General features: G+C 37.7%; 2 protein-coding genes across 44 annotated transcripts in view; one reads left to right on the top strand and one right to left on the bottom strand.

Annotated features, from left to right (window-relative positions):
• Positions 1-1,238: 1,238 nt before the first annotated feature.
• LOC124160669 (set1/Ash2 histone methyltransferase complex subunit ASH2) lies at positions 1,239-11,527 on the bottom strand. Of its 2 annotated transcripts, none has more exons than XM_046536632.1 (11): positions 11,429-11,527; positions 10,704-10,943; positions 10,222-10,400; positions 9,967-10,139; positions 9,641-9,833; positions 7,253-7,460; positions 6,484-6,665; positions 4,718-4,862; positions 3,411-3,546; positions 2,940-3,197; positions 1,239-1,423 (listed from the first exon to the last, which is right to left on the bottom strand). In XM_046536632.1, the coding sequence occupies exons 1-11, from the start codon at positions 11,449-11,451 to the stop codon at positions 1,319-1,321; spliced, it is 1,842 nt and encodes a 613-aa protein (XP_046392588.1). In that variant the 5' UTR covers positions 11,452-11,527; the 3' UTR covers positions 1,239-1,318. The 2 variants fall into 2 exon arrangements, with proteins under 2 accessions (XP_046392588.1, XP_046392589.1); XM_046536633.1 differs by lacking the exon at positions 11,429-11,527 and adding an exon at positions 11,049-11,211.
• A 48-nt stretch (positions 11,528-11,575) lies between these two features.
• Positions 11,576-25,757, top strand: part of LOC124160665 (calcium-activated potassium channel slowpoke) — a 364,836-nt gene continuing 350,654 nt past the window's right edge. For 21 of the 42 annotated variants that reach the window (XM_046536604.1, XM_046536592.1, XM_046536624.1 and 18 more), the window contains exon 1: positions 11,578-12,017. In XM_046536604.1, coding sequence (XP_046392560.1) covers positions 11,712-12,017 — 306 coding nt within the window. In that variant the 5' untranslated portion in view covers positions 11,578-11,711. Of the gene's footprint in view, positions 12,018-25,757 lie in introns of all 42 variants that reach the window. The other 21 variants (XM_046536620.1, XM_046536596.1, XM_046536607.1 and 18 more) reach the window with 3 other exon arrangements.

Raw genomic sequence — 25,757 nt, 5'->3', positions numbered from 1 at the left:
ACATGTATGGATCAGAGAGAACAGTAGAGAAGAGAGAGAGTTGATGTTCTTCCTATTATCTGCCATATTTAGAATCTCCTGCAGTACATCTATGAACTTTCCTTTAGGTTTTCATTACTTAATACACCTGACACTAAGGGCCACATTCTCAGTTGACCCTACATCAAGGTCCCTTCCTAACAAGAGGCCCCAAAATGTGTTTCTCAGTCGACCCTGCATAAGTGGTGGGGGTGATTCCGTCATCAGATTCTCTGAAATGACGTAGGCCATGATGTAGATGATGGCGCAGCACAAATTTTCTACTCTGGTTGCATAATGGGACCTAACTATGAAACTAAGAAAACACGTCCAATAATTCTCAGGGGTATTGTTAGGGCAAAGACTCATGGAAAATAAACAATCGGTGTTGTCCGCCAGGTCATGTAGGTTTATCGCTACAATTACTCTCATATCAAGCCAAAAGTAGAACCATATTGTCTTTAAATTACTTCAAAAGCAGTATGTACAAAATAGTGATAAGTACGAGGCAAATATGATCATTGACGTGGGAAGTTCCATTGCACCATCATGGTTCGTCATTTGCTTTTACCTACCGTAGTTAAGTTTATTATGTGGCAAATAGCGGCATGAAAATATGTTTTCTATGACTGTACCTAAACGATATTATTACTAGATGAGCGGATTCTATTCGGTGGACGATTGTTGAGTGTTTATGCAGTGGAGGCATTGACATATATCAGCAGAAATAAGGTGATGTCTTATACTAGGTGACTATATTGTACTTATTATGCTTCAGCCAATTTCATTATTTATTTCACTTGATGAGTATAATGTGGTAGTATTGTTACCTTTCTGCTGTGTTTCTGTACATTTTAAAATGGTTAGTATGAACTCTTCTCCCTTAATATGCATTATAATGTAATTTCTTTAATCGAAGTGATCAGCAGAGGAAATTTGGCTGCCATGTTTTTGTAGGGTGTAGGGCTGGTTCAGGTACCCTATATTTAGTAGGGGCCGTTTAATTCCAAAAGCAGCCATATGTAGGGCTTGATGTGGCATATCGCTATGGCATAGGGCGAGATCGCTTTATTTAGGGGCTGATGACGTATCCAGAGTCGGTTGGCCCTACAGGGTCAACTAAGAATATGGGCCTAAAACAGAACCAACATCTTCAAATGTATGGGAAGCATTCTTAAATTGTAAACATCTTAATTGAAATCATAAAGTGTACATAACCATAAGTTTAAAAATGCTTTATTTATCAAAATAAGAAAAAGTGTATAAAAGTCAGCAGAAACATCACATTATATCCTGATACTTATAAGTAATATGTGTCAAGTCTTAATTTTCCATCATTTTCAGTAAGGTACAAAAGATCTGCTGTGGTTTGTTCTATAATAGCTTCTTCCGCTTTTTCAGACATCTGAAATAAGGAGACAATTGTAATTAAACACAGAATGTATTGTAAACATTAATCAAAGTAGATAAGGAACTTAAAAACATATTAGCAACCAAAAAGGTGATAAGTAGAATAACACCTAGCAGCACAAGCATGAAAATTGTTTGAATAAATATGATGCCATACAAGGGCTATTCACAAAGTAAAGAAAATTTTCGCTTGACGTCACTAGGCACCCATCAGTCGCGTATGTCTTGGTGTCTGTGAGCTTGGCACTTATGTCAGCGTCCAGCCGTGACAACAGGAATGTCTATGTGCGGCCCGTTTTTTTGATACACAAATTGAAAATGTGCTCTGCAAATGAAAATACCGCCAGTTGCGAGATATGGTTACTGGTATGGTTTTTGTTAGCCAAAAACTTCAAACTGATAGAAAATTGTCAAGTGTGTGAACTGTATGGAGAAAACAATGATTGAGAGTTCTGTCTGGAAATGGTGCATTCTGTTCGAAAATAGCAAAAAAAATGTTCACAACGAAGAGAAGAGTGTGTCTGAATATTATGACTGATGAACTGGTCACTAAACTTGATGAGAAGGTTTATGAAAACCACCGTTTCACACTGACAGAGCTTTTGCTTTGTTTCCCACAAGTTTCACAGATTTTACTGATTGAAATTGTCACGCAAAGGCTTGGCTACTGCAAATCTTGTGCAAGATGGGAGCCAAAAAAATTCATACAGTATTACAAACCGTTCCTTACTTTGGCAATAGCTATTGTATTAGCCTAAATTACTAAACAGAGAAAAAATCATTCGCCTTGACCGTGATGTGGATTTTTCGCATAATTTGTGCATTGCGGGCGACTCCGTAAAGTTATCACCATGGCTAGTCCCTGTATACTTAAATTCGTCAGGAGCGAAAATCTCTTTGTGTTCAAAGTTCAGGCTTTGCTCTCCGGCTGTGGTGCTATGTGCACGGTTTGGACTGCCAGTCGCATAATATGCTCAGCAGTCCAAACCACCTTGTCCGGTATAGTCCACAAATTTCCACAAGGGAGAATGCTGCTTCGGGAGCTTAACTGGCTTAAGCACTCAGCCGTAAATCAAGGGATGCGGGTTTGAATTGAGGTCCAGGCGAATGAATTTTTCTCCGTGGATTTTTTCAACAATTCAAGGCATTTTTTTGCAAGAATATATAAAAAAAATAAAAAGTGTCACAAACATATTTTTCTAGCAAAACAGTTTTGGCATATTAAGTTTGAGGAGAATAAAGACCCATACAGAAATTTTCGTCAAAATCTCATACTCTATGACACAAACGTTTGTAGAATTGAGGAGGGATAACCCTGGTGATAACTGCTGTAGTGATAAGTGTTTTTATTCTGCTGAAATTATTCAAAGCAAGATTTATCATTTGGGATTAAAATTTACGAGTCAACTAATCAATAATTCTCTACCACTTAAATGTCACTCGTGTATTGGCAAGCATGAACAGGTAGGAGAGATTTAGGTCTTTGAAAGCTATCATAAGAATATACTCACCCCTCGATATTTAAATTCCTTCTTAGGTGGTGGGTGCTTGAAATTAGGTCCAAAATTGACAGAAACTGTACTACTGCGATAGAGAGAGACTGTAGGAAAGTAACAACCTCCATATATGTCCTCAAATGCAACTCCCTGGCACTCTCCATTTCGGAAGAAAGTTATACTGCTTTTTGAAAGAGTCCTCAATGACTTCAGTGATTCAGCCACAGCATCTTTTTCTTCATAATATAAATGGCTCTTAAATTTCACCAGTGGCTTTATGAATAGAAAAGAGGTTAGTAATCATCAGTTAGTCATCATCATCATTAATATCTAAAACATTCATACAGTTTATTTTTATCATAACAAATTAATTCATTTTGTTGATAAATGAAGAAGTACAGACATAGGTACCCAAATATCCAGAGAAGCATATACAAAATATCACTTCAATAACACTGCTAACTCCAAAATTAGGCAATTGCTTACCCTGTCTTTGTAAGTAGGTGGTATATAATTAACATGCTCTGACTCCGGCAGCTGTATAAGAAAACCAAGTGTATCTCCTTCACCATAACTTGGGCTGTAAGATTTTCCTCGACACTCATGGAATCTAGTTCCATGCCTAAAAAGGAATCATTAAGAATAAAAAGAAGGTCGAGTAATATACATACAGTGGAAGTTCTGTTTAATGAGTGCTAATAATCCCCAGAAAATGGCTCACAATATTGAGCTTAGATCATACCCAAAGGTGTAGGATGAAGCCCCTCAATTCCATTTTCTTTATCTGACTGATTTTATTTTGCATTGGTGCTTTACACATAAGAATAAGACTGCATTTGCCACAAATTATGCACTCATGTATAATTTTTCAAGTAAAACATAACACAGCAATCGTCAGCTCTCGCTTGAAAAGCCAATGTTTTGTGACTACGTGTGTGTGGTGATGTGATCATGAATCTGGGATTGATAAGAATGTCTAGTCATGGAGTGATGGCAGAAACAATATTCCAGACACTGCACAACAAAGTTGCATGAGAGTCAGTCACATGGTTCGTCAATTCATTTATACAGTATGAATTAATAATAAAGACAAAGAATTTTGCTATAAGAAAAAAGAAGCAGAAAACATAATTATTTACCGAGTGATGAGATCATTTAGTGAGCATCACCAAGAGGATTTGAATACAACGTGCGTATCATCACCCCGAGGCAGACAAGTTTTTGTTACTGATGAGATGATGGTACTATTCATTACGTAGAAGTGACAAAGCTTGCATTCTTGATTGTAAATGATTAACAATACTGGTATAAAACACATCAGTTTTCGGTGAGATCTCCCCCACCATAGGTGCAAGGTTGATCGGCCCAGTGAGGCACTAATCAGTCCTGCTCACAACCTCGGCAAGCTCTCAACAATGCCCCCAATCGATGACAGGCAGACGGAGTTTTCTCCCTCCATGAAACTAAGCTGGCCTAAGTGGCTGTCAAAGTAAGCATTGCTAAATTTTTTCCCGAGTTTTTATTTCTTCTATAACCGGGAAAATGGGTGCCCTCAATTGTTTTCAAGATAACTAACCAGGCAATGTTCTGAATAAATATACCTTGAAATTGAAATAAATAAAAGATTGTAGCACTTTTCCTCAAAATTTTTTCGCAGTACACTGTATATGACTTGCTATTCTTGCTATATGCCATACTCACTAAAACGAGCTATCACTGTAACATGAAAAGCTTCAAGTAGGCTCAAAGGTAATACCTTAGAGTTAAAAATAAATTATTAATAGAGAAAATACCTTGACCTCCATGAGTACCCAAATTTGTCATATCCGAGAGGTGCCTGGAGGTTGGCATATTCCTGGGCCCAACCAAGCCGACAAGCAGAGCCTTCAGGCATTTCTTCCACGGTTGCCTCCCAGTACCATGAACCTCGGCTCACACCTATTTGAATGAAATAGATCCATGTAACTGATGATTATTGTGAGATAGCAAAAACAAAACTAATGAGTCATCAAACGATTAGGCCTTAGGTTGTGGATATTGCACAGAAATAGCAATTTAACTGCACTGCACTCCACTAATATTCTTGAGAAAATACTTTCAAACTGTAAACACAAGTTGTAAAACACAACTTCTATTAGATAAACACTCAAGTTCAAAATGAGGCTACTGCCCAATCAAAAAGTCAAGATACTCAAGTTTGAAGCACTGTGTTAAAAAGTTATGCTTTAGGATACGCATTTTTAAGAGTCAGTTTCATTACGTAGACTCATTCAGTACATGATAAATTTCTACATGCATTGAATTTCCCTAACTTGTCCCTGATTTACATTCTAAGTTTAAATTTCCCTGACTTAGAATCAATAGCAAAGCAGATTTAGTCTAATATGGGGATTTTATGGAAAAAGAAACAAAGTATGTATATGTATTGTGAAATTAATGGTGAAGTAGTTCCAAGTTGGTGCAACTCTAGGCATATCATTCAGCCAGGATGGCAACAAAACACCCATCACACCGGTTATATGCAGAAACACTCCACCTTTTCAGCCACAATTCTCATCTCTTCCCTGTTTCTGCAAAGTTTTCCTAGGTTATCCCATATCATTTCCCTGATGTTACCAGACTTAACTGACTGGTATGTATGTATTGCTGTCAAGATAAAAACACTTCAAACTTGGGCATCTTGACTTTTGCCATGGAAAGTAGACCCTTGTGTCCATAAATAGGAATTCAGCATATCTATTAATCTATTTTATACATTGTCCATGAATAGGGATACAGCATATTGCTCATATTATTACAGACCTTGATTCAAAATGCAAGCACAGCAGTGGTAATAAACATCATTGATTATTAAGTTTAAAAGAATAAGAAAACAGGATTTCACATCAGCATTATATACAGAATGCACATTGTCATTCACACAAAAAACACACATTCAAAGTTCTGGGATTTTGTCACATTTTTAAATAAATAAAAGATCGTAGCACTTTACCACAAACATTTTTTGCTGCGTACAACACGTTTTGCCTCACTGAGCCATCATCTGATACAAGACACCGCAAAAAATTTGAAAATCACCTTTATACCCTTGAAAATGGGGGTTGGGGAGGATTTGACATCTTCGAAGAAGGGGATGGGAATAGACAGTGGGAAAAGATACTACTACGGGATGTAGGGAACCCATAGTTGTATCTCTTCCCACTGTCTCCACTCTGTATGCCTGTTCCCACCCCCTTCTTCAAAGATGTCAAATCCTACCCAACCCCTTTTCTCAAGGGTATAAAGGTGATTTTCAAATGTTTTGCAATATCTTGTACCAGATGCTGGCTCGGTGAGCCGAAACACGTTGTACACAGTAAAAAATTGTTGTAGAAAAGTGCTAGGATCTTTTATTTACTTAAATAAGTCTAACTTCCACCAATGAAGCCTGAATCTGTTGAACATATATATCACAATGCAAATCCATCATAAAATTAACCCATAGTGAAACATAAGCCCAACATGTGAACAATTTTAATTAGCAATGATGGAACTCAAAATAAGCAAGCAGATAACTTACCATGAGTCGCTCGCACCATGCAATAGCCTTTCTCACCAGTTGCTGCCAACCTATCTTCAGATACTCGAATTTGCGGAGCACGATCATGTAATGCCAACAATACTGTGGATGGACTGAGAGTTCTATACAACCACCCAGGGATTGGCTTTCCAGCCCAGTCACTGCTTTCATCAAATTCCTGCCTGAAAAGGTTCCAAAATTAAATGTACAACGGTGCTACCATTAACACTAGAAGCATTGCCAATATAACCACCTACCAGTAAGGATCAAGGATTGTCATTTTGATGGGAACAATATTATTTAATAGTTTTTTTTTTCCTGAGTGCAGATGAACTTGTGCTATTACATATACACCACGGAGAACTCTCAAGCACATGTGATTAATTTAAAAGGCAATTTAATATTTCATTGAAACATTTAGATTAAGAACCTGGTGCCTTTTTCAAATTGCTACATGTAAAATATGTTTATGGCTACTATCGCATTTTCCACTTTATGCACAATTGCAACTGACTAAGGATTATAAGAATTATAAGGAGCTAATGTCAATACATACTTGAAAGAAAATTGAATTGTAATGAATGTAAAGGAGGCATACTTTTCATTAAACAACATGTTTAATTATACGTAAACAAAGGGGAAAATTACAATGTAATTATCTCTCAAGAAGTTCCTGATGATTCACAGAGCTTTGATTCCACACTTTAGAAATATTCCCTGGAATGCTAGATAATTTACTCATTTTCGAAGTGCGATCAAAAAATCTCACCTGTAAGGAGCATGAGGATCAGGCTCAGCCAGGATATAGCGATAACCATCTTTGTTGTATGGATGCTCTAAGGGGTAGCCATGTGCAGGAAGTTTTATGGCAGACAGATCACCACCACCTCCTCTACCCTTTTTACCTGACCCAGGGCCCTGCTCTGGAGCTTGCTTCCTCTTAGTACTACGACCTTTCACTCCCCCAGAAATTGGAACTGTAGGAGAACATATGAATGTAGAAATACCAAAAAATTTTTGATAAAACAAGATGTAAAATACTAGATAACAGTTTCAGAAAGTACAGCAGACTCCCGATTATCGGGCAACCACTTATCCGGGTTGCGGATTGTTCGTGCATTAGTTCACGGTCCTTTGAAGTTCTCTGCGATCTTTTCAAAAAAATAAAATTGGACGCAGAAGCACCAAGATATTGGCATCTTTCAAATATAATGCTACACCGGACTAATTATTTCCATTAGAGTCCCGTTCTTAAATAGGAATTATTTTGCATTGTAGACGGCGATCAGCAGCGGAAAAAAACTCTTGATTAATTTTGGAAGACTCTTCAACGATTTGTAAATTCTGAGAAATGTTACTTACGATTTTTAACCCTCGAGTGGGCCCACCTGATATTTTTACACGACCCGATGCGTGTCGTACTTTGTCCATGATAAATGCATTTATATGATAACACTCGATTTTTGTTCAAATTTATCTTTATTTGTTGAAATTAGTTCAACTTTGTACACTTACATGTGGTACAGATTTAAAGGTACAGAGATGGGATAGGTGGTACACGGCCGGTTGCACGGCGTAATTTACACGCCACAGGTGCTGGGTTTCTCTTGCAGTTCTAAAAAAAATTCTTCAATACTCAGTGCTTCAAAAACTCATGCTATAGAAAGTCAAAATGACATTGTAAGAATAAACGAGGCCATTCAAGAAAAGCAAAGCACAAGGTACATGGCCGGTCGCATGGAATACTTTGTACGACAATGGGTGTTAGTTCCTCTTGCCGATCTAAAAATAAATTAGCTACAACACTTCGAGCTTTGAAAACTCACAACAATAGACAGTAAAAGTACATTGTAAGTACACATGAGGCCATTCTAGACCAGAATGTACGTACAATGTTGAAATCTTTGGTTTTCGAAGATTGGTGTACTTTATACGCCAGCGCATCCGCTTGAGGGTTAATGTATATTTCTTATCGCAAATGTACAGTTAATGCTGTGGTCTTGCATGTGGTTGACTACAGCCCAAGTTAACCGGAGATTTCTACGCACTCGGGCATGTTTACGCCGTTACCAGTCAAGGCCAAACTGGAGAGGAATGGAATAGTAGAAGTGAAAGCAGTGGGGTAAGTGGAAGTACAGATAGCATGAGTCATAGCGAGGCACTTGCCTGCATAGACAATTTGCCTTAAGTCCTGGTTTCTATAACTGCTACTGGGTGATGGCGTAATTGTGTGCCTGTTATCTTCACGGCAGTTCCGCAATCCTCTTTTCTAAGCATCACTGTGGGGTATGGGGCTCAGTGATTATGGATCCACGTCCCGCAGCAGTTGCATCCTGGGCAACTTGTGCGAGATGCGACTACTCGACATGGTGCCTGTCAGTGTAGGGCCCAGCATCATGCAGTGGTTTCGAAACATTCGTACTAACTACTTTCCTGAATCCGTGACCTAGCAGCCATGGTTGCGTGGTTTGCGGAAACCATTTGTTACATGTAGCAGTAGCAGTGGTGGATACAGATGGGAGGTGCGCACCCCCCCCCCTTTGCGGGCCCACCCATATTGCCAAACATTGCAGAACCACAATCATAACTTTTTTATATCATAAGATGGCATTGTCTTGTATACGTGTATAATAAATTTGACTTAAATATTTTTAAACCATGCATGCAACTTGATTATTTTTTATTAGGATAAAATGAAAGGTAACTTAAGATATCTTTTGCCCACCACTCGAGTTTTTTCTGTATCCGCTTCTGAGCTGTAGAATGAGAGTACAATCACGTTATCACCGCGAAAAAGATTGCGGTCAGGAAGAGGAAGCTCTCAACGATTTCGGAAAGCAATTTAAAATATTAGACAATGTGGATAAGCAAAAACAGATTGTATGATTTACGTAAATTATGAAAATGATAAGAAATACAAGTAGAGTTTGGATTATCCGTGTTTCCCGATTATTCGTGCCGCCTCTCACCGTCATTAGCCCAGATAATCAGGAGTGTACTATGTTATAAGCAATATAAAACTTTGCAAAATTTATATGTGGTTTAAAGAAAATTAATTCCCCAAGGCCGTACTCTTTGATGGGCAGATTGCTAATGGGAGGTAATATATGGTATATGGTATTATGTGGTACTAAATTAAAATATTTTAAATGATTACCATGCTGTATTCCCATATCAGTAACTTTCAGATGCCCACCACGTATCATAGCTTCATAATTTGGCTTGATCTGAGTCAATTCCATGGAAAGAAAGCCAAATTTAGGGTAAACATTACCAGGGTCTGACTCCCCAGGAGCCAGTTCCTCACACACAAATAATGTCCCTGTATCTTTCAAGAGAGCCTTGTGAATCTGAAATAATAAAAAATATAACTTAATACTTTCTAAGCCTCCTTCAAGCAATCTAATGTTTATGATACTTTCACTGCAGCTGATTTTCAATACTTTACACTTCAAGGTATGATTTTTACCTAATTGTACTTACAGTGGAATGCCATGACTGAGTAACACGCCGAGGCATTGTTGTCATACCTTCCCAATGGGAATCAATGAATGGAATGATTTCCAGATCTTTAGAGAATAGCTTTTGACTAGTTCCTTCTTTTGCACTGGCTTGAGTTAGATTGCCAATCGCAGTCATACACATGTGAGGAAATTCTAAAGGAGTTAACGCAAAGAGAATGAATTACAAAATGATCAGATAGTTAATAAAAAGCAGAGTCCACAAAATACCACTTACGGGCTTGATTTTTCTTGAAACTCTCAAGACCAGTGGAAGAACAATTCTTGCAGACAAAAAAGTAATTCATCATGAAAGGGACAAGTTTTCCAAGCTGGTAACCGATGCAGGATTCATGGAACCAACGGTTGCAATTAGCACACAGTAATTCTACAATATTCAAGTTCCGTTCCTTCCCACTGTAATACAACGTAAAATATGAACTTAAAGTAATACATACTCCATTGCCTAATAAAACGTAATTTATATATTCTGGCGTAAAAATACTTGCGCCGGAAAACCATGATAATTAAATATGACTGAACGAGCTGTATAGCGGTCTAGAGGATATAATGAAACGTACATTAAGAGGAATGAAGATGGAAACTTATCATCAAATACTCTGAAATAGAGTAAATGAGAATACTTTTAAGTTTCTGAGGTGATTTCTGAATAAAACTCATACACAATTGACGAAAAGTCACAATCATTCGAGTAAATACCAGTAACAATTTCCTCTTTCTGCAGAATGCTTAGCCGGGTTAGACGAATCCTTCTTCGATGATTTGGCAATCGCATCTTCATTACCCGTCGAACTCTCATTTTTCTTGGAGTTGGCGTCTTCTTTGTCAGACTTAGCCGCATCGGACGATTCCTTTCCCTGAATGTAATCGTCCTTACTTGACTTCTTCATTTTGTGATTGCCGGTCTCGGTAAACAGCTGCCTGTCATCATTCTCTCTCCTGTTAACGCAGATTTAAATGTTCATTGTCACAATAAATAGATCCACCAAGACATTGACAGAGTTATCCATTGTAATTAAGAAAGATCATTCAAGGCTCACGTACAGATTTCAAAATGTCAATACGCTCACTATGCAAGCGCAAACTGTCATTTTTAACCAATATTAAACACTTATTGTAAGATAAAATCACACAAATTATCGGAGACGCATTAAATTATGATAAGTACGAATCAACATCGGCAAAATGATGATTATAAAAGTTTAAGAAGTATTTAAATATTTTTCGAACTTCAACTGTCACTCTCCTGTTTGTGATGAAAATTAATAGCCGACTATTAAGTTCAAAACAACTCTAGAAAGGTTTAAATGACATCTATTGCATTCAAAATAATAATAAAATTTTAATGCATCCATAAATTTATTCAGAAAATGAAATGATTTCTCTATATCGTAGGTTGAACTCATTTACTTGAACGACCTTACCCATTTTTCCCGATTTCCGCCATGATGTAGAAGGGTTAGTAGGGGTGATAGGGGTAACTCATACGTCACATTCAGCTGAGTTTTGGTTGGCTACGAGCTACAAAGTGTATTATTGATTCGCTCGTGTGCTGGGAGGCATTCCGTCTGCTGCAAGCGAGCCTCAAGGAACTGTTCAGGAATGGGGAAGAAAGAGTGCACGTTTATTTCTGTCAGCATATATAGGTGAACGAAAAACTCACCTATGAAGCTTATCCGTCGATCGAAATAAGTCAAGTGCATCGCAATGTGCGACTCAGGCACAGAGGAACCGCTAATTGAAGATGATTGTCTGAAAGAAAGGAAGTGGTGGTGTTTTTTGTTATCTAGTATTTTTACGTTTTTGGCCGGATTGTTGATTGTACTTCTGTGGCGAGCTTTTGCATTTTTGTGTTGCCGTAAAGAACCAGAATTTTCTCCAAATGACCCGAAACAGAAAGAACAAAAAGCTGCGAGGCAGGGTAAACAAGAGTTTGAAGGGACGTTTATGACAGAAGCGAAAGATTGGGCGGGAGAGCTGATATCAGGTCAAACAACCACTGGAAGAATTCTGGTAAGTGTTCAGCTATTTTCCGCTATACATGTTAATTATAGTTCTTACTATCAGTTCGCATTATCCCTCATAGTAGGGGCTATATTAGTAACCCCCAGATTAATAGTTGTAGCTGAATATTTTTGCTGAAATCTGTGGGCATTTTTAGGATAGAATTATGATGTCTCACTAACAAATATATTTAGTCCATCAAACAAGCCGCTAAATATTTTAGCTGTAGAAAAATCACCACAACATATCTTCATGATGCACAAGGAAATGATAATGCATTAATTTTTGAGGTCCGATATATATAAGAATAGAGTATTTAGAAGCGCGATGAATACACAGAAAAACTTTGCTTTGCATACATATATGTATGTAATTACCAATAGAAAACTTTGATATAGAAGTGAACTTTTACTAAAGTGGTTTTGAATTTAATTAGGAGCAGTAATCGTACCTGGTTCCTTCTAATTAAGAGTTCTTCGATCATCAATGAAGTCTCATTAAATTTTGAGTCTTATTACTTGCCAATTACGAAATTACGAGAGAACCCGTCTATTTTACATTTTCTGCGGTGGTCCATCATCTCGCATCGATAATGTTCTGATGCGGAATCCGTGAGATCTCCTCTAGGCCGGGCCACCCGGGAAGAGCATTGTATGTAGTTCAAAAGAGTATCTTTTTAGATTCGTTTCGAGCAAAGTAATTCAGAAGGACGTGAAAATCATTTCGAATGCCTTCGGAACCAAGCTTAGATAGATAGCCTGGGGAGGCTAATTAATTTAGCTAAATAAAAATCTTTCGTTTCTACTGCTTATGATTGGCGGTTCGCAGGTTTTTAAGTGGGTAAATTTTGGCGCTAAATGGATTCTCAGTTGCCATGACGACTTTATTCATGGAAAGTGGCTAAGGTCATAACGTACTTCTTGATTGGTTGGTCACTTCTCATATAGCGAAAAATAAGTTTTTGTGAAAGCATTCAGAAGGTACCTACTGGGCCGGGTGAAAGACGCAATTTTGGAGCGGAAATGGAGAAAATAGCTATAAAAGTTTAGTTAGAATAAAAAAAATTGATCGCTGTACTTTTTTCTTGGTTATTTTTTACCGTACGTTCCCATCACGCAGAGAAAAAGGAACTGCTTTTTGCACGTAATTTTTTCACCATAAATGTGCATTTCTGTCGTATTTAGACATTTGCTTTTTGCGCAGCGAAATTTCACTACGAATTTTCTCTATTTTGTGTTGTGCGCGATTTTTGATGTGCCTTAATTAATCGTATTGCGGATATCATATAAGTTTTCGACGTGACACTAATGTTTACACTCTTGTTTTACAATACCCAATGTAATACGATTTTGCTATAAACGCAGTTAAATTTTTTATAAGAATGATGGGATGGTGCCGAAATTTACCCCGCGTTCCCCCAAGCTACCGAAAATTAAAGGGCACCGGGCACTTTCGTTATTTATTTGACTTATTCGAATAAGAAATCTTTTAATGGGAAAACAGGTGTGAAAGAAATTAACCGGTCGTGATTGTCAGATAGAGAACCCAGGTTCTATATCCATGAGCCGCCTCACGCCGCATAGATGGTTTCAAAAATTACGATGTCTATAGGAGGTGCCATAAGGCTTCATCCTGGGCAAAATCCGGAACACTACCGTTTGTGGTCCAGCGCCCCACTGGCTAAGTCCTTGTGAATTTCGCCAAGACTGAATCTGACTGGCAGGAAATTGCGATTTTTGGGAAGTTTAAAATAGGAATTTGCACGTACAAAGGCCTGTTCTGGCCACGTTTTGTCTTTAGGAGATAGTCATGACCTGCAGCGAGAATATATTGAGGAAATTCAAATAAGAAATACCTGCTCGCATGAGATGAGTAGCGGAAGGATAGAACCAAGGGAATTTCTTTCCTTAGGATCACGCAGCAGGTTTCCGATTGCCGCGGTGATCACCCCTTTGTGTTTCAAAACGTAGGAAGGTGAATTCAATAATATTATATCATTATTGCCTATGAAATACCAGCGGAATGCATGGTTTTCGTCTTTTACTCTTCACTCCATTTTTACAGTTTTCTCAGACCATTTCAATCTGGTTGCATCTTCATTTTTTGCCTGTATTTCTCTATCCGTCTTCCATTCATTCAAGGGAAGATTTTTATTCCATAAATGAATTCGAATGGTACCCTCTCGCTCTTCATTTACAATGGGATTCACCCTGCCCATTTATCCCTTTCTTCATTCCGGATTGTTTTCTGTTACTTAAAAAAGTCATTTCTATAGATTCATTCTTTCTCTCAGGAATACATTCGTCATTATTTCATATCATTGGTCGTAGAAAATCATTTTTTCTATCATGTACTTGATAATTCTGATTACCATTATCCTGGTACCTCGGTAGAAACGGTAATGAAAGGTGTCTGTTAGCCACTTCAATATCAAAACGTTTTGGATTTATAAAATTAGTCTACTCAGAAACTGGTATGATATTTTCAAAACTAAAAACTTAACTTCATTTATCATATCCGAACCCAAGAAAATATTTGCGATATGCCGACATCGCAGCACAAATCATAATGGTATTATGAGTTATCATAAGCACACCTTAGAGCTTTAATTGGGGAAGATACTCCGTGATTTCATCGAGTATGAGTGGTTATGTATGCGTCTGATTTTCATTTCATGCCACGAATCTCAGTCGACCTCGTTGCAGGAGGAATTTCATCGCTCGGGAGGACAGCAGATAGTTGGTGTATGCTCCTTTCCCGCAGCCTCTCTGGCCTTGCGCAGAAAGCTGCAGTCAGTCAAATCCGCTCTCGCATTTGTGGTGTGCGTAAATTTGGCACCTTTGGTAGAAATAATCCAAGAGTCCTTGCCTACCGGTTTCTATAACTGGGTCGTGCACTAATTCGGGGTTTAGTTGCGATCGAAACATTTGTTTCACGAGGGATCATTGTTAGGCTTTTTGAGGAGGTGCCGTGACTATTCACGGTAAAAAATTGAATGGGTATCCTTCATATGACCTATACGAAATTTACCTGGTTTTCGGTTCGGAAATGAAATCAGCACAATCACGCGAGATATGGTCCCTCTCAAAATTTCGAGGATAATATACATTATTATCCCGAGATTTATTGTTATTTCATCTATTTTTGGCTATCATATGAACATCATTTTACATACTAACGTCATTATTCAGTCTCTAAACCCCGTAATTATCACGGAATTTTTTTTCCATCGCCAATTTGTTAAGGATAGCCTTCTAATTGAATTCCATAATTCTTCCCGAAAAAAAATCGATTTGGCTTTGAGAGCGACGCGTAATACAGTTCTTCGAATACTCTTATTGGAACTCTTATGTTACCAATTGCGGAGCAATCATTAAAACCATGAAATCGAGCCTTGCGAAAAATGTTTTCCCGCTCATTTTTTCCTGTACAGCCGCTCTCGGTTAATCTCTAATTTAATTTCGTTACTCAGCAATTAAGCAATGAAGAATTGCTTGTGTAAAAAATTACTTGTGACCGATTTTATGTCTAACCAAAATTTTGCGAAATATGAAAGCCTTAGTTAATACATCCATCTACGTGATAGAGCGTTATTCTGCACTAATTTTCATCGTTGTAACTTTTGACCATGCTCAAGTCATGGTTTCAGCTGTAAAATATGACGGCGAACGCTAACCTGAATAAAGTCGTCCTGTTGTCTTTTCTCAACCCTTTTGTAGCGAGGGTTGAGGACAAATATTCCAAGTGATAACTGTTGTTTCATTGTAACAAATGAAATGGATATACTTCACATCACCTACAGATAATTAATGGAACCATGAATTCAAAGTGAAAGTACATATTTTCCAAGCTGACACTACCTATTCCTGAATAAAAAGAGCTGTAGCAATATTAAAGATAAATCGTGACCGTACACAATTTTAACTGGACGCAATCAAGGGTAGATTTTAGCTTTAAGTCCTGGCCTCTTAATGAAACAATGTAGGAGTAAATTCCTAAAATTTTGAAGTGAAAAGCGTTTCAAAAATACATAGGTACATATGTATTTTTGGTAGTTGCTCATGCCCGATCCGACCACTTTTTCATCTGCTCCAATCATGTTCTTTTTTCTCAACTGAAATTTTGCTCGAATCGTCTGCAGGGTATATTAAGAAAAATTTTCAGGGATAGTTTATATTCTTTTTATCAATCAATTACAATCCATACCATAATACAATTAATCGCAATCGATGATATAATGAGGACAAGATTTGATACAATGTTAAAACAGAATTTCTACGAATGGTATTCTTCTTGTTTCAAAATGATTTTGTGTGCTCTCTCCTATATTTGTCCTAAAATCATGAAATAATTGCTATTAGCCTGGAAGTAGAAACTTCGAAGAAGTATGTTCACAGCATTTTTTTTCGGGTCGTAAAAATGGAAAAAATGCAATGTAATGTCTCATGAAATATAATTCAGGATCTCTTATCTTCACTGATAAATTACAGTTTACATTTACACCATTTACAATTGGTGTATAGATGGAATAATTTGTCATAGTAGAGGCGTGCAGTAGAGTCAACTAATAACGGTGAAATTTAACTTTAGGGATGGTGCCCTTAATTTCCTGATTCAGTTATAATTAATAGCCGTAAGCTATTAATTATTTTATAGTAGTTATTATTTTTTACTTTTTTATTCCATAAGACATGGGTAGAGTACCCAATTTATCTCTGAAAACGCGAGTTTAAATGGACTAAATGCTTACAAAGCGACCATTGTCCATTTAACACTCCAGATACTACCTATCGCTGATGTCTAAAAATTGTGACCAAAAGAGATTTTACTAGATCTAAGATACGAATTCAGATCTCAAAAGTTTTATCTGAAAGTTTTTATCTGGCCTGATCTTTGCTTTTGCAACGTTTTATGATATTATATTTGACTATATACATGCTTGGAGTCGTCTATTGGTGTAACTTATCCGTATCTAATCAGGAGATTGTAGACATTGATAAGGTTTTCTTCAAATGATTACTTATTTCCTCAATTTTATTTTTATACTACGATTCAACCTGAAGTATTTTTGAGGAAATATACCTGGGGCTTGTTACTTATCCCTCATATTTTTGTTTCTCATATCTTTTTGTGAAGATATTCTAACATTAAATCATCCTGTTTCATTTTTATGGTATTTGAACTGTGGTTCAGATAAGTTTAGTTTCTTTCATTTTATTTTGGGAAAATTCTGCAGAGGGACGTAAGTAGTCTTGTTCAGTTGTGGGAAAAGAATTTAGTTAAAATACAATATCAAAATTTGAGTTCCAGTATGACCCAGTCTCTGAGTTAGGCATTTGAACTGTGTTAATTGGTGGGTTGCGGGAAATATTAATGTAAAATTAATAACTGTCCAAAATTATATTAACATACCAGGGACTATAGCTTTCTACTAAAACGTTTTTTGGGAAGGTTTTGGTGTAAATCACATCAGTAATGACTAGCTTTTGATGAGCTATATTTATTTTTGACAGGTTGCTTTTATAAAAATAATCTGTAAAATTGGCATAGACTAGGAAATTTGATTCCGACAGAAAGTCTAAGGCAACTTTCATCGCAACGAGCTGTCTTTTTCATCATAATTTGGGAGTTACGTTTTCAAATAATTCACATTTGGCTTGTATTTCTAAATTTTGTCATGGGCGCGTTTAGGTCTCCTCTCTCACATCAGTTTATAAAGGCGGTAATGAAGTACACCGTTAGTAGCTAAACCTGTCTCTTACTTCGGTATTTGAGCGACTGCTTGGGGCTAAAATCTTTTTGTACAAATCAAGTTTGCGGAAGTGTTTTTAGATTTTTTTGCGGTTTAATTTGAAAAGGAAGGCCCTGAGGATTGACAATACGTTTTTACCTTTGTTTTGTCTCATTCAAAATCCCCGTTTCATTCCTTATTTCGGTTTAGTGCCAATTCTTCTCGTCTCCGAAAAGATACAATCGTCTGCGGTATCTCTGGTTGAAGGTATTTATTACACTGTGATTAACCATGTATTTATATTTGCTTTTATGGCCTAGAATCCCAAGGCAAATTTTTTCTCTCCTATAGAGAACACCCTTAGTGAAGGCTTGCCCCAATGTATGATCTGATGCTTTCCCAGCGAATACAGTCAAAGAAGGCTATTTGAGCTTCCAGCCGGGTGGTCTTGCTCCATTTTGCCGACGTTTCAGAACTCGAGTCGTGTTCCATTCTCTTTGCTTGTCCCGATGTCTACCATTTTCCCAGGACAACGCCAGAAAGTTGAGATATAGAGATAAAATGTCATGGATAATATTCACTTGAAATAAAAATCTATTTTAAGTGAAATAAGAATTATATTCAAAAGGTTATGAAAGGGTAGGAATCCCAAGATACATAACACTGCAGCTCTCGACTGCTAAAAAGTCGAAAGCAAAAAAAAACGAGAAATGTGCATCATAGATGATACCACAAAATGGTAATGTCATACGAGTCAAAGAGCGTGGTAGGAATTGAAAAGAGGAAAAGGAAAAAGAAACCATGGATCTTACAAATAGGAAAAATCCTTAGATAGAAGATGAATGATAAACAAGCAAAAACAGACTTCTACAGGGCAAGGTACAGAGGAAGAGAAAAATAATTTATATCAGCGGGATATGACTTGGTTTGGGACCAATGATGAGACTACAGTACAAAAATATGTAGCAATAACAGCAAGGACACGGGAAACACAACATAATAATGCATGAAAATGAAACAGAATTTCTTCAGCGTAAAAAAACATAAAATTTTGATGATAATCAATGCAAATTGTGAAGCCTTAAAAAAAAAAAATGGCGAAGAAAAAACCTGATAAACAAAAGACTTTTAAATTAGGCTTAGGAAAGGTTTAAGGTTCATTTTAACCGATTCTCAGATTCTGACTATATTCCACCATAAATACGGGCTAATTGAAAGGTTAAAAATACACCTACGTAAATGTAATATTTCCCTTCACCTCATTTAACAATTAAGTCATAATGAGTTGCCGTGTGGAAGGCGACTGAACATAGAAATACACGATTAAAGTTGCATATGTATTTCTGCTAGTAATGATACGAATAAAAAATACAAATATAATTTGAAACGTATTTGCCTTAGCCAGGTAAGTTCAACTCTTCTACCTTCTCAACAACCATCGGCTTCGTCCGATAGCCACGGGAAACGGAAGAGGATGCAGATATTTCTTGAGGACGCGTGAAACAGGAAATACTTATCTTGCGGGGTGTTATTCTTGGCTTCAACGTAGACCATTTCTTCACTGCCAATATGGACAAAGTAAATAAAAGTTAAGAAAAGTAGAAATCTCCGCAAATATAGTCTCTTGTTTACAGATAATGGCACTACGGATTTAAGTCTACTAAGAACTAATTCAAAAGTAGCTTCAAATTCAACCTCATCGATAGAGAAGTTATAAAATTAAGTATCTGGCTTTTTTCTTGTCTCCATAGTCATTCAATGGATACTTTCTTCGAAGTTCGTGTTATGAAGTGCTCTTTGTGACTAATTTATCTCTCTATCTGGTTTCACGATCCCCTGAAAATGGCAGCAGTTCAGGCCATCGAATGGTTTTAGTTAGATATTCTAGAATATGTTGACCGAAAAGTAGCCACATGCTGTTTCTGAAAAAACGTGAGATGGTATCAATACATTTGTTAAGGCAAGAATATTTTTTATGGCGTCCAGTTAAAATGCGAATTTGGGAAAACGTACTCTTTCTCATTTTTATGCAACTAGTAATACAAGTTACTTGGTATAACTGGTTGTGATGGAGCTTAATAGATTATATCAAATAGTCGATATTAATATCCAGACCTAACTCCCTTAGAGTTAGGTCTGAGGAAACATGAAAATTCTTTATAATTTTCGGAAATAGGTGTAGATGGTTACTAACTTGTCCCTTGCCACTATACGTAGAGACGATGTACAATTTATCCTAATAACTTAAGTTAAGAAATTTTCTTGATTTATAATGGAGATTCGGATTTCATAATAATGAAGGTAAAATTTATTTTTTGATGCTATAATAATAATAATACTTGATTCATTGTAATTCATGTAAAGGCCTTTGTCATTCATGTAAATTTATTTCAGGGCCGCTGATGCGTACTCTTGGAACCCGCGCGAAAAAAATCCTAACCTCGCCTGTGTGTTAGAACGCTATATTTTGCCGTGTTTTCCTAGATGGTGGTTCGTAATTTTAGCGAACTCATATCCGTATATGGCTGCTTGTTCCAGTCTGTCACGTGACTTTTGACTCATTCATTTTGCGCAGCCAGTGTCGCGGAAACCTCGAAGGAATTACGGGTGCTAAGTGACCACCGTCTACCATTTTTATCCGGCCGCGAAAGTAACTTTCCATGGGCTCGCCGCAAATCGGGTTAACTTCTTAGTTATTTTTTTGTTGTATTTATCCGCAGAAACAGAAAAATTCACTCCCAGAGGTCTCCTGTGACATTTTTTCTGCATTTCCCTCATTGTACCGTCTAGCCTCCAACCCACTCATATCTCTAAATCCTTGTGTAGAATAAATAGAATATTCGCTGTACTCCAAGGTCCAGGAAGTAGATCATTATTTAATCATTTGTTCGAATTGCGCAAATTTCTACCGGCACAAGAAGCAGATTTTTTTAGAGGTCTATTGTAACTCTTGAAGACTTTTTTCACATCGTTCTTTCAGAGGGGAAGGTTTTCTTTAGCGATCATGATTTTTTTGTAAACACTAAGCCTTTTTGATGGCAAGCATTAACGTATTTTAAGTCCTATCGTAACAATATTGTCAATTATTTGTAAATAACGTATCTGTATTACAACCCAACGGCTTGTTTGAGTGGGCGAGGTTGGCACTCAACCCCGACGAAGCTACTGGCATTTGAATTTCCCCCGTTCATGATAGGGGGTCCAGTTCTTTCCTCTGGGCCACCATGTGTCGCTAAATCTCTTTTCCCTCCGCAAAATTTTACTTCGGACATCATTTGGATTTTTGGGTCCCATCGGTCATAGGGCAAGCCACCCTCTCTGCCGCCTCACTCCCTCTCGAGGATTCCACCCTAAGTTATGGCAATTACAATTACCATGAGAAAATATCCATTTAGAAACACCCTACCGACGGGGTATTAACTCGATCGTTATCACTATACCTCACTCAGTCACTGAAAGCTTGACTAGAAGACGAACAACCTTATAGGCCACATATTGAGACATGATTGCCTCATAAAGACTGTCGAGGGGCATGTATATGGCAAGAATGGAAAAGGAAGGCCTGATGATAACACTAGATGTTGAAACCCGGGTCGTGCTATTTAAAATAAAGTGTGGAATAAAACAAAGTTATTTTATTTCATTCAATAATGAAGCAATTCCACAAAATAACGCCTGAGACCGTGTCTTATATTAAAAGGAAGGCCTTGGATAAAATGTATGGAACATGGCAAAGAAGGATATAATAGGGAATAAATAAGTGGGTGTGAAAAGATTAGCTGAAAGGAGAATTGAGTGGAGAGCTGCGTCAAACCAATCCTAGGATTGTTGACCAGTGCTGATGAAATAGTAAATACACATTCATAAAGACCATACCCACGGGGTATTTTTCCGACTTTCCTCTTTACCCAGTGGCGGATCTATGAGGGTGCCAAGGAGACTTTGGCTCCCCCCATTGGGTCGAAACACACTATAGATAAAAATGAATATTCTGAAGATTGCCACTTTGTGCAAAGGTATTTAGTTAAATTTTCATATGTATTTACCTACTTAAACGAATTGAAATACGACTGAGCTCTAAACTAAGGGCCTATTTTACACGATTTTGGCATGTTACAATCCAGTGACAAATCCAGACAAGGGCTATGGCCTCCCCATCCAATTTACACTAGATAGAATAGTAATTTTGTTCGGACCCCCACTACTGCTTGGAGGTTACTTAGCCCCTCCCCCCTAGTCTCTATTCTGGATCCGCCACTGTCCTTCCCTGTGCTAGGAAATCCACTCTTTCGCAGCTCACCCGCTGGCATATTCTACCTTCCCTCGCCATAAGGGCGGAAGGGCAGCCCTCCTTGTCCTCTTCTTTTCGTCCTCAACGACCGGGTTCCTCTCCCTCCTTCCTCCCCCACACCTTCGTCCTCCTCTTCGTGCTTCCTTTGTCCCCGGTCTCTCCATTCATTCCAAGAACTCTCAGCCTCCCTTCTCCCTGCTCTCTTCCTCATCCAAACCAGCCACATCCAAAACCCCCCACCCTTTACGAGTCCACTTCCTCTCTTCGCGACCAACCGTGCCTCGAGATACTAAAAAAATAACTATTCCCAGCCACTTCCTCCCCTACCTTGTCTCCTGCCCCACGCTCTCATTCGGATATTCGGTGTTATAAGCGGAACGCTTCTCTCTGGATATATTTTTTTATTTCAACGATAGGCATCGTGGGCGGAAGAATTACGCCGAGTTGTGGAAAAACCGCGGATAAGGTGCGCGTTTTTTCGCCCAATGTGGAAAATTTCTCCGCGGCACAGTGGGGCGCACCTCACGGTAAATAACGCTTTTGGGTGGAGTGTGGTGTATATATATACATATATTCTCTGGGCTCATTTGGAAGGGGGCCAATCTATTCGGCTCCTCTTCTCCCCGTCGCTTGGAACGTTGCTTTGGGTCATTGAAGCCTTTCCACGCGTTATAGTGGGTTTGTGTTTGCTCTCGAAGGATTAAGTTTTATTAACATCTCATAACTATATATTTATTTTTACATAACCCTACATTCATATGAAAGGTACTTTATCAATAGGGTGAACATCAAAATGAATTTCTCAAGGCCGTACTCCATTGGAGGGAAGTTATGAGATTGGGTGATTATGAATGGATTGTGCTCAAGGAAGGAAATTAAGTTAATAAAAGGAAAAAAATGCGCCAAAATTAAAGTAAAAAATACAGAAGCACAAAGATGCATTCGCTCACTCAGCTACAAGCACGCTGTCAAGGGGGGTTCAGCTACCCCATAAATTTCTTCTCATGTGGCGACTACCCGCGATACATCGTCTGAAGAGACCACTAGCCATGAGGCTACTTTCCTCAGGCACACCCTTATTTTTATGTTGTTTCATTTCAATTTGCCCGCCAATAACCAACGATGAATCGAACTTACAGCATTATTCAAATATACGTATAGCTGGTCTAATGAAGTGTAAAGTATCCCGTGCATGTGGATTGAAAACAAAAGATCAATAAAAGCATACCGCATACGAACCAAGCTACCCAAGAGAAAATTTCTAGCTGCCTGCCTGATCACCAAGTAGATTTTCGTAAATTTCCGATTAGGCCTGAGGATGCACATCCGTTAATTATTCATCCTTATGGGGTGTCATGAATATGAGTGACGTCGCACTATCAGACCGATTAGATGTTAAACGTTTGATCAGGAGTATTTTTCATGGAATTATTTTCAAAATACTTTAAATACAAAATGGCCCATGCCGCTCAGCTATCGACAATTTTATCGTTCACTTTTTCAAACAGCTGCAAATTTATCGGAAAGGTGCGAGGTTGAAGGATTCATAAAATGGTCAATCGTTTATATGATTGTGAATTTGAGTTAAAGCAATCAAGGACTACTAAGTATTTTTTATTGCTTTTTGCGGCCATAAAACAGTGCTTGCGAATTATATTTATAAATATGAATAAAATTTTTGGTGTTTTAACATCAAATTTGCGATAGAATTGCTCGTAAAAAAACATGTATTGGGATGGAGGGTGCAAGAGAGGGTATATCGTAGAACGGAGAGAAATGGGTACTTGATGTCATAAATCGCGATTTGCGGATAATCATAGTGAAGCGTGGCATCTGGGATTGTCTCTTCACTTATTTCAAAACATTATTCCGGGTCAAATGAATCGATGAACGATATTATAAAAAAGATATCGCTGACGGAATTTCTCTTCGAGGTTGCTGCACTTTTCACATCGTTACATTCTTCCCAGGTCTCAAGGTTCATTTATGACGTACATTTTCCATCAAAGCTTTTTCTCTTAAAATGTAAGCGATGATCAAACGGGGAGCATTATCCCATGCATGAATTAGGGGTGAGTTCTAGTTTTTCCGCTAGGTCGTGCATTTCCAACCGACTCGACTCACCGGGTCCGCATTTTTTGAATTTTTAAGATATTTGCATTTCTCGTGCCGCCTCGGTGACCTATAAGAGCTTTTCTTGTTGCAAATTAAGAGGAAATAATTCAACTCTTCTGCTCCAATTTTCCTAACGAAGCGCAATGAGTGCAGGCAAGCGCGGCGTTCTGCGAGATTCATTCGCGAGACCGCAATTCAAAATGGAAAGCCACTCCTGTTTTCACATTGGCCACAATTTGTTGTTCCGTCCCGAATATGTTCGGCTTTGAATTGAAATTTCGTTTGTTCTGGTACATCAGCTCATTCCAATGGTGAAGCGAAGCCTACCATGAATTGTTGCAGATGTGTTAATTCGGTATAAAATTGGAAATTGAAAGGTAGAAAATATTTTGTGAAGTTCAAAGGATTTATGTAGTTCAGAAAAGTTCAATTTTCTCATCCAAAGTCATTATTTCTCTACCTGAGTAATCCTATTGTGATGTATTGTCAACGAGTAATATTTGCCTAAATATAAGCCTATCTTACCATTAATTATTTATGTGTTTAACACAGGTGTATGGCTTAGATTTTGCTTGACAACTTTACTTATAAGTAAAATTAATATTGGAAGGCGTAATTTTTGGGAATTAGTTGCAAGCATAAGGAAAAAGCAATTTAGTATATTCCATACTTTAAAAATTTATTTCCGAAGTAACTGTTGTGGAAGCCTTGGTTATACAGTAGGTTTTTGGATATGGAGTATACTAAGTTTAGTTATCTTCAAGTTTTAAATCTCTTAATCATGAAATTTTATCTTTATTAATTGGTGAGGTAATATCAGGAATAATGAAGGGGGGTAGACTTTGGTTTTAGGATCACCCCATTTATACTATAAATGTAATTTATATCAAGTTTTTCGATCGTAATTATTATTCATGCTCGCACTAGGATTCCCCTTAGTTCTGCACTGCAGACACTGCTAAAACATCACCAATATCGTTCCCTCGTCCTCTTCCTTTCGTCGTTAATTAATAGAAAGCGAAAGTGCTGGATGTCCAACCTATTTTTTTTCAAACTACTTTCGAAAGCGTTATTCGATACTCCCTCTAAAGTTGGAGAAAATTCGCTGTTCCCGGTGATACGTTTATTGCCCAGGTTATTATTCCCTTGGGGATAATCATTTCGATACTCTTGTTACGGTATATTCCTTTTCATTGCGAGAATGGATGGAGATTTTGATTTCCCGGAAGTTATGCTACAGGTTACACACAAAAGCGTTACTGATAACATATGTTGCAGGAAAGTCGCTCTGCCTCGGTATTCCGGTCTTGTCAAATGACTTCTATTCACAGCGAATTTATCCCGGTGGTGTTTGCCCTTCTGCTTATCATGAAATTCTATCAGTACTTTTTAATTTTTTTCTAATTTGATATACATGCAAATGTTGATAAGGGTCTTGTCTATGAAACCTTAAAATTTCAAAGCCACATGATTGTATTTTAATCAAGTAATGTGTCACAGAAATAGAAAGAGAATGATGCGTAGTCTAAAATGCGTACAGGTATTGGAGATGTTGGTTCTATTTAAAATCATATTTATGTGGCACCTGCACTGCATTCATTGCCATTCCATG

The sequence above is a fragment of the Ischnura elegans genome, chromosome 6 (genome assembly GCF_921293095.1).
Source record: "Ischnura elegans chromosome 6, ioIscEleg1.1, whole genome shotgun sequence".
Taxonomy (NCBI): Eukaryota; Metazoa; Arthropoda; class Insecta; order Odonata; family Coenagrionidae; genus Ischnura; species Ischnura elegans.
The sequence above is the reverse complement of the archived record's forward strand: the minus strand, read 5'-3'. Positions and strand labels throughout refer to the sequence as shown.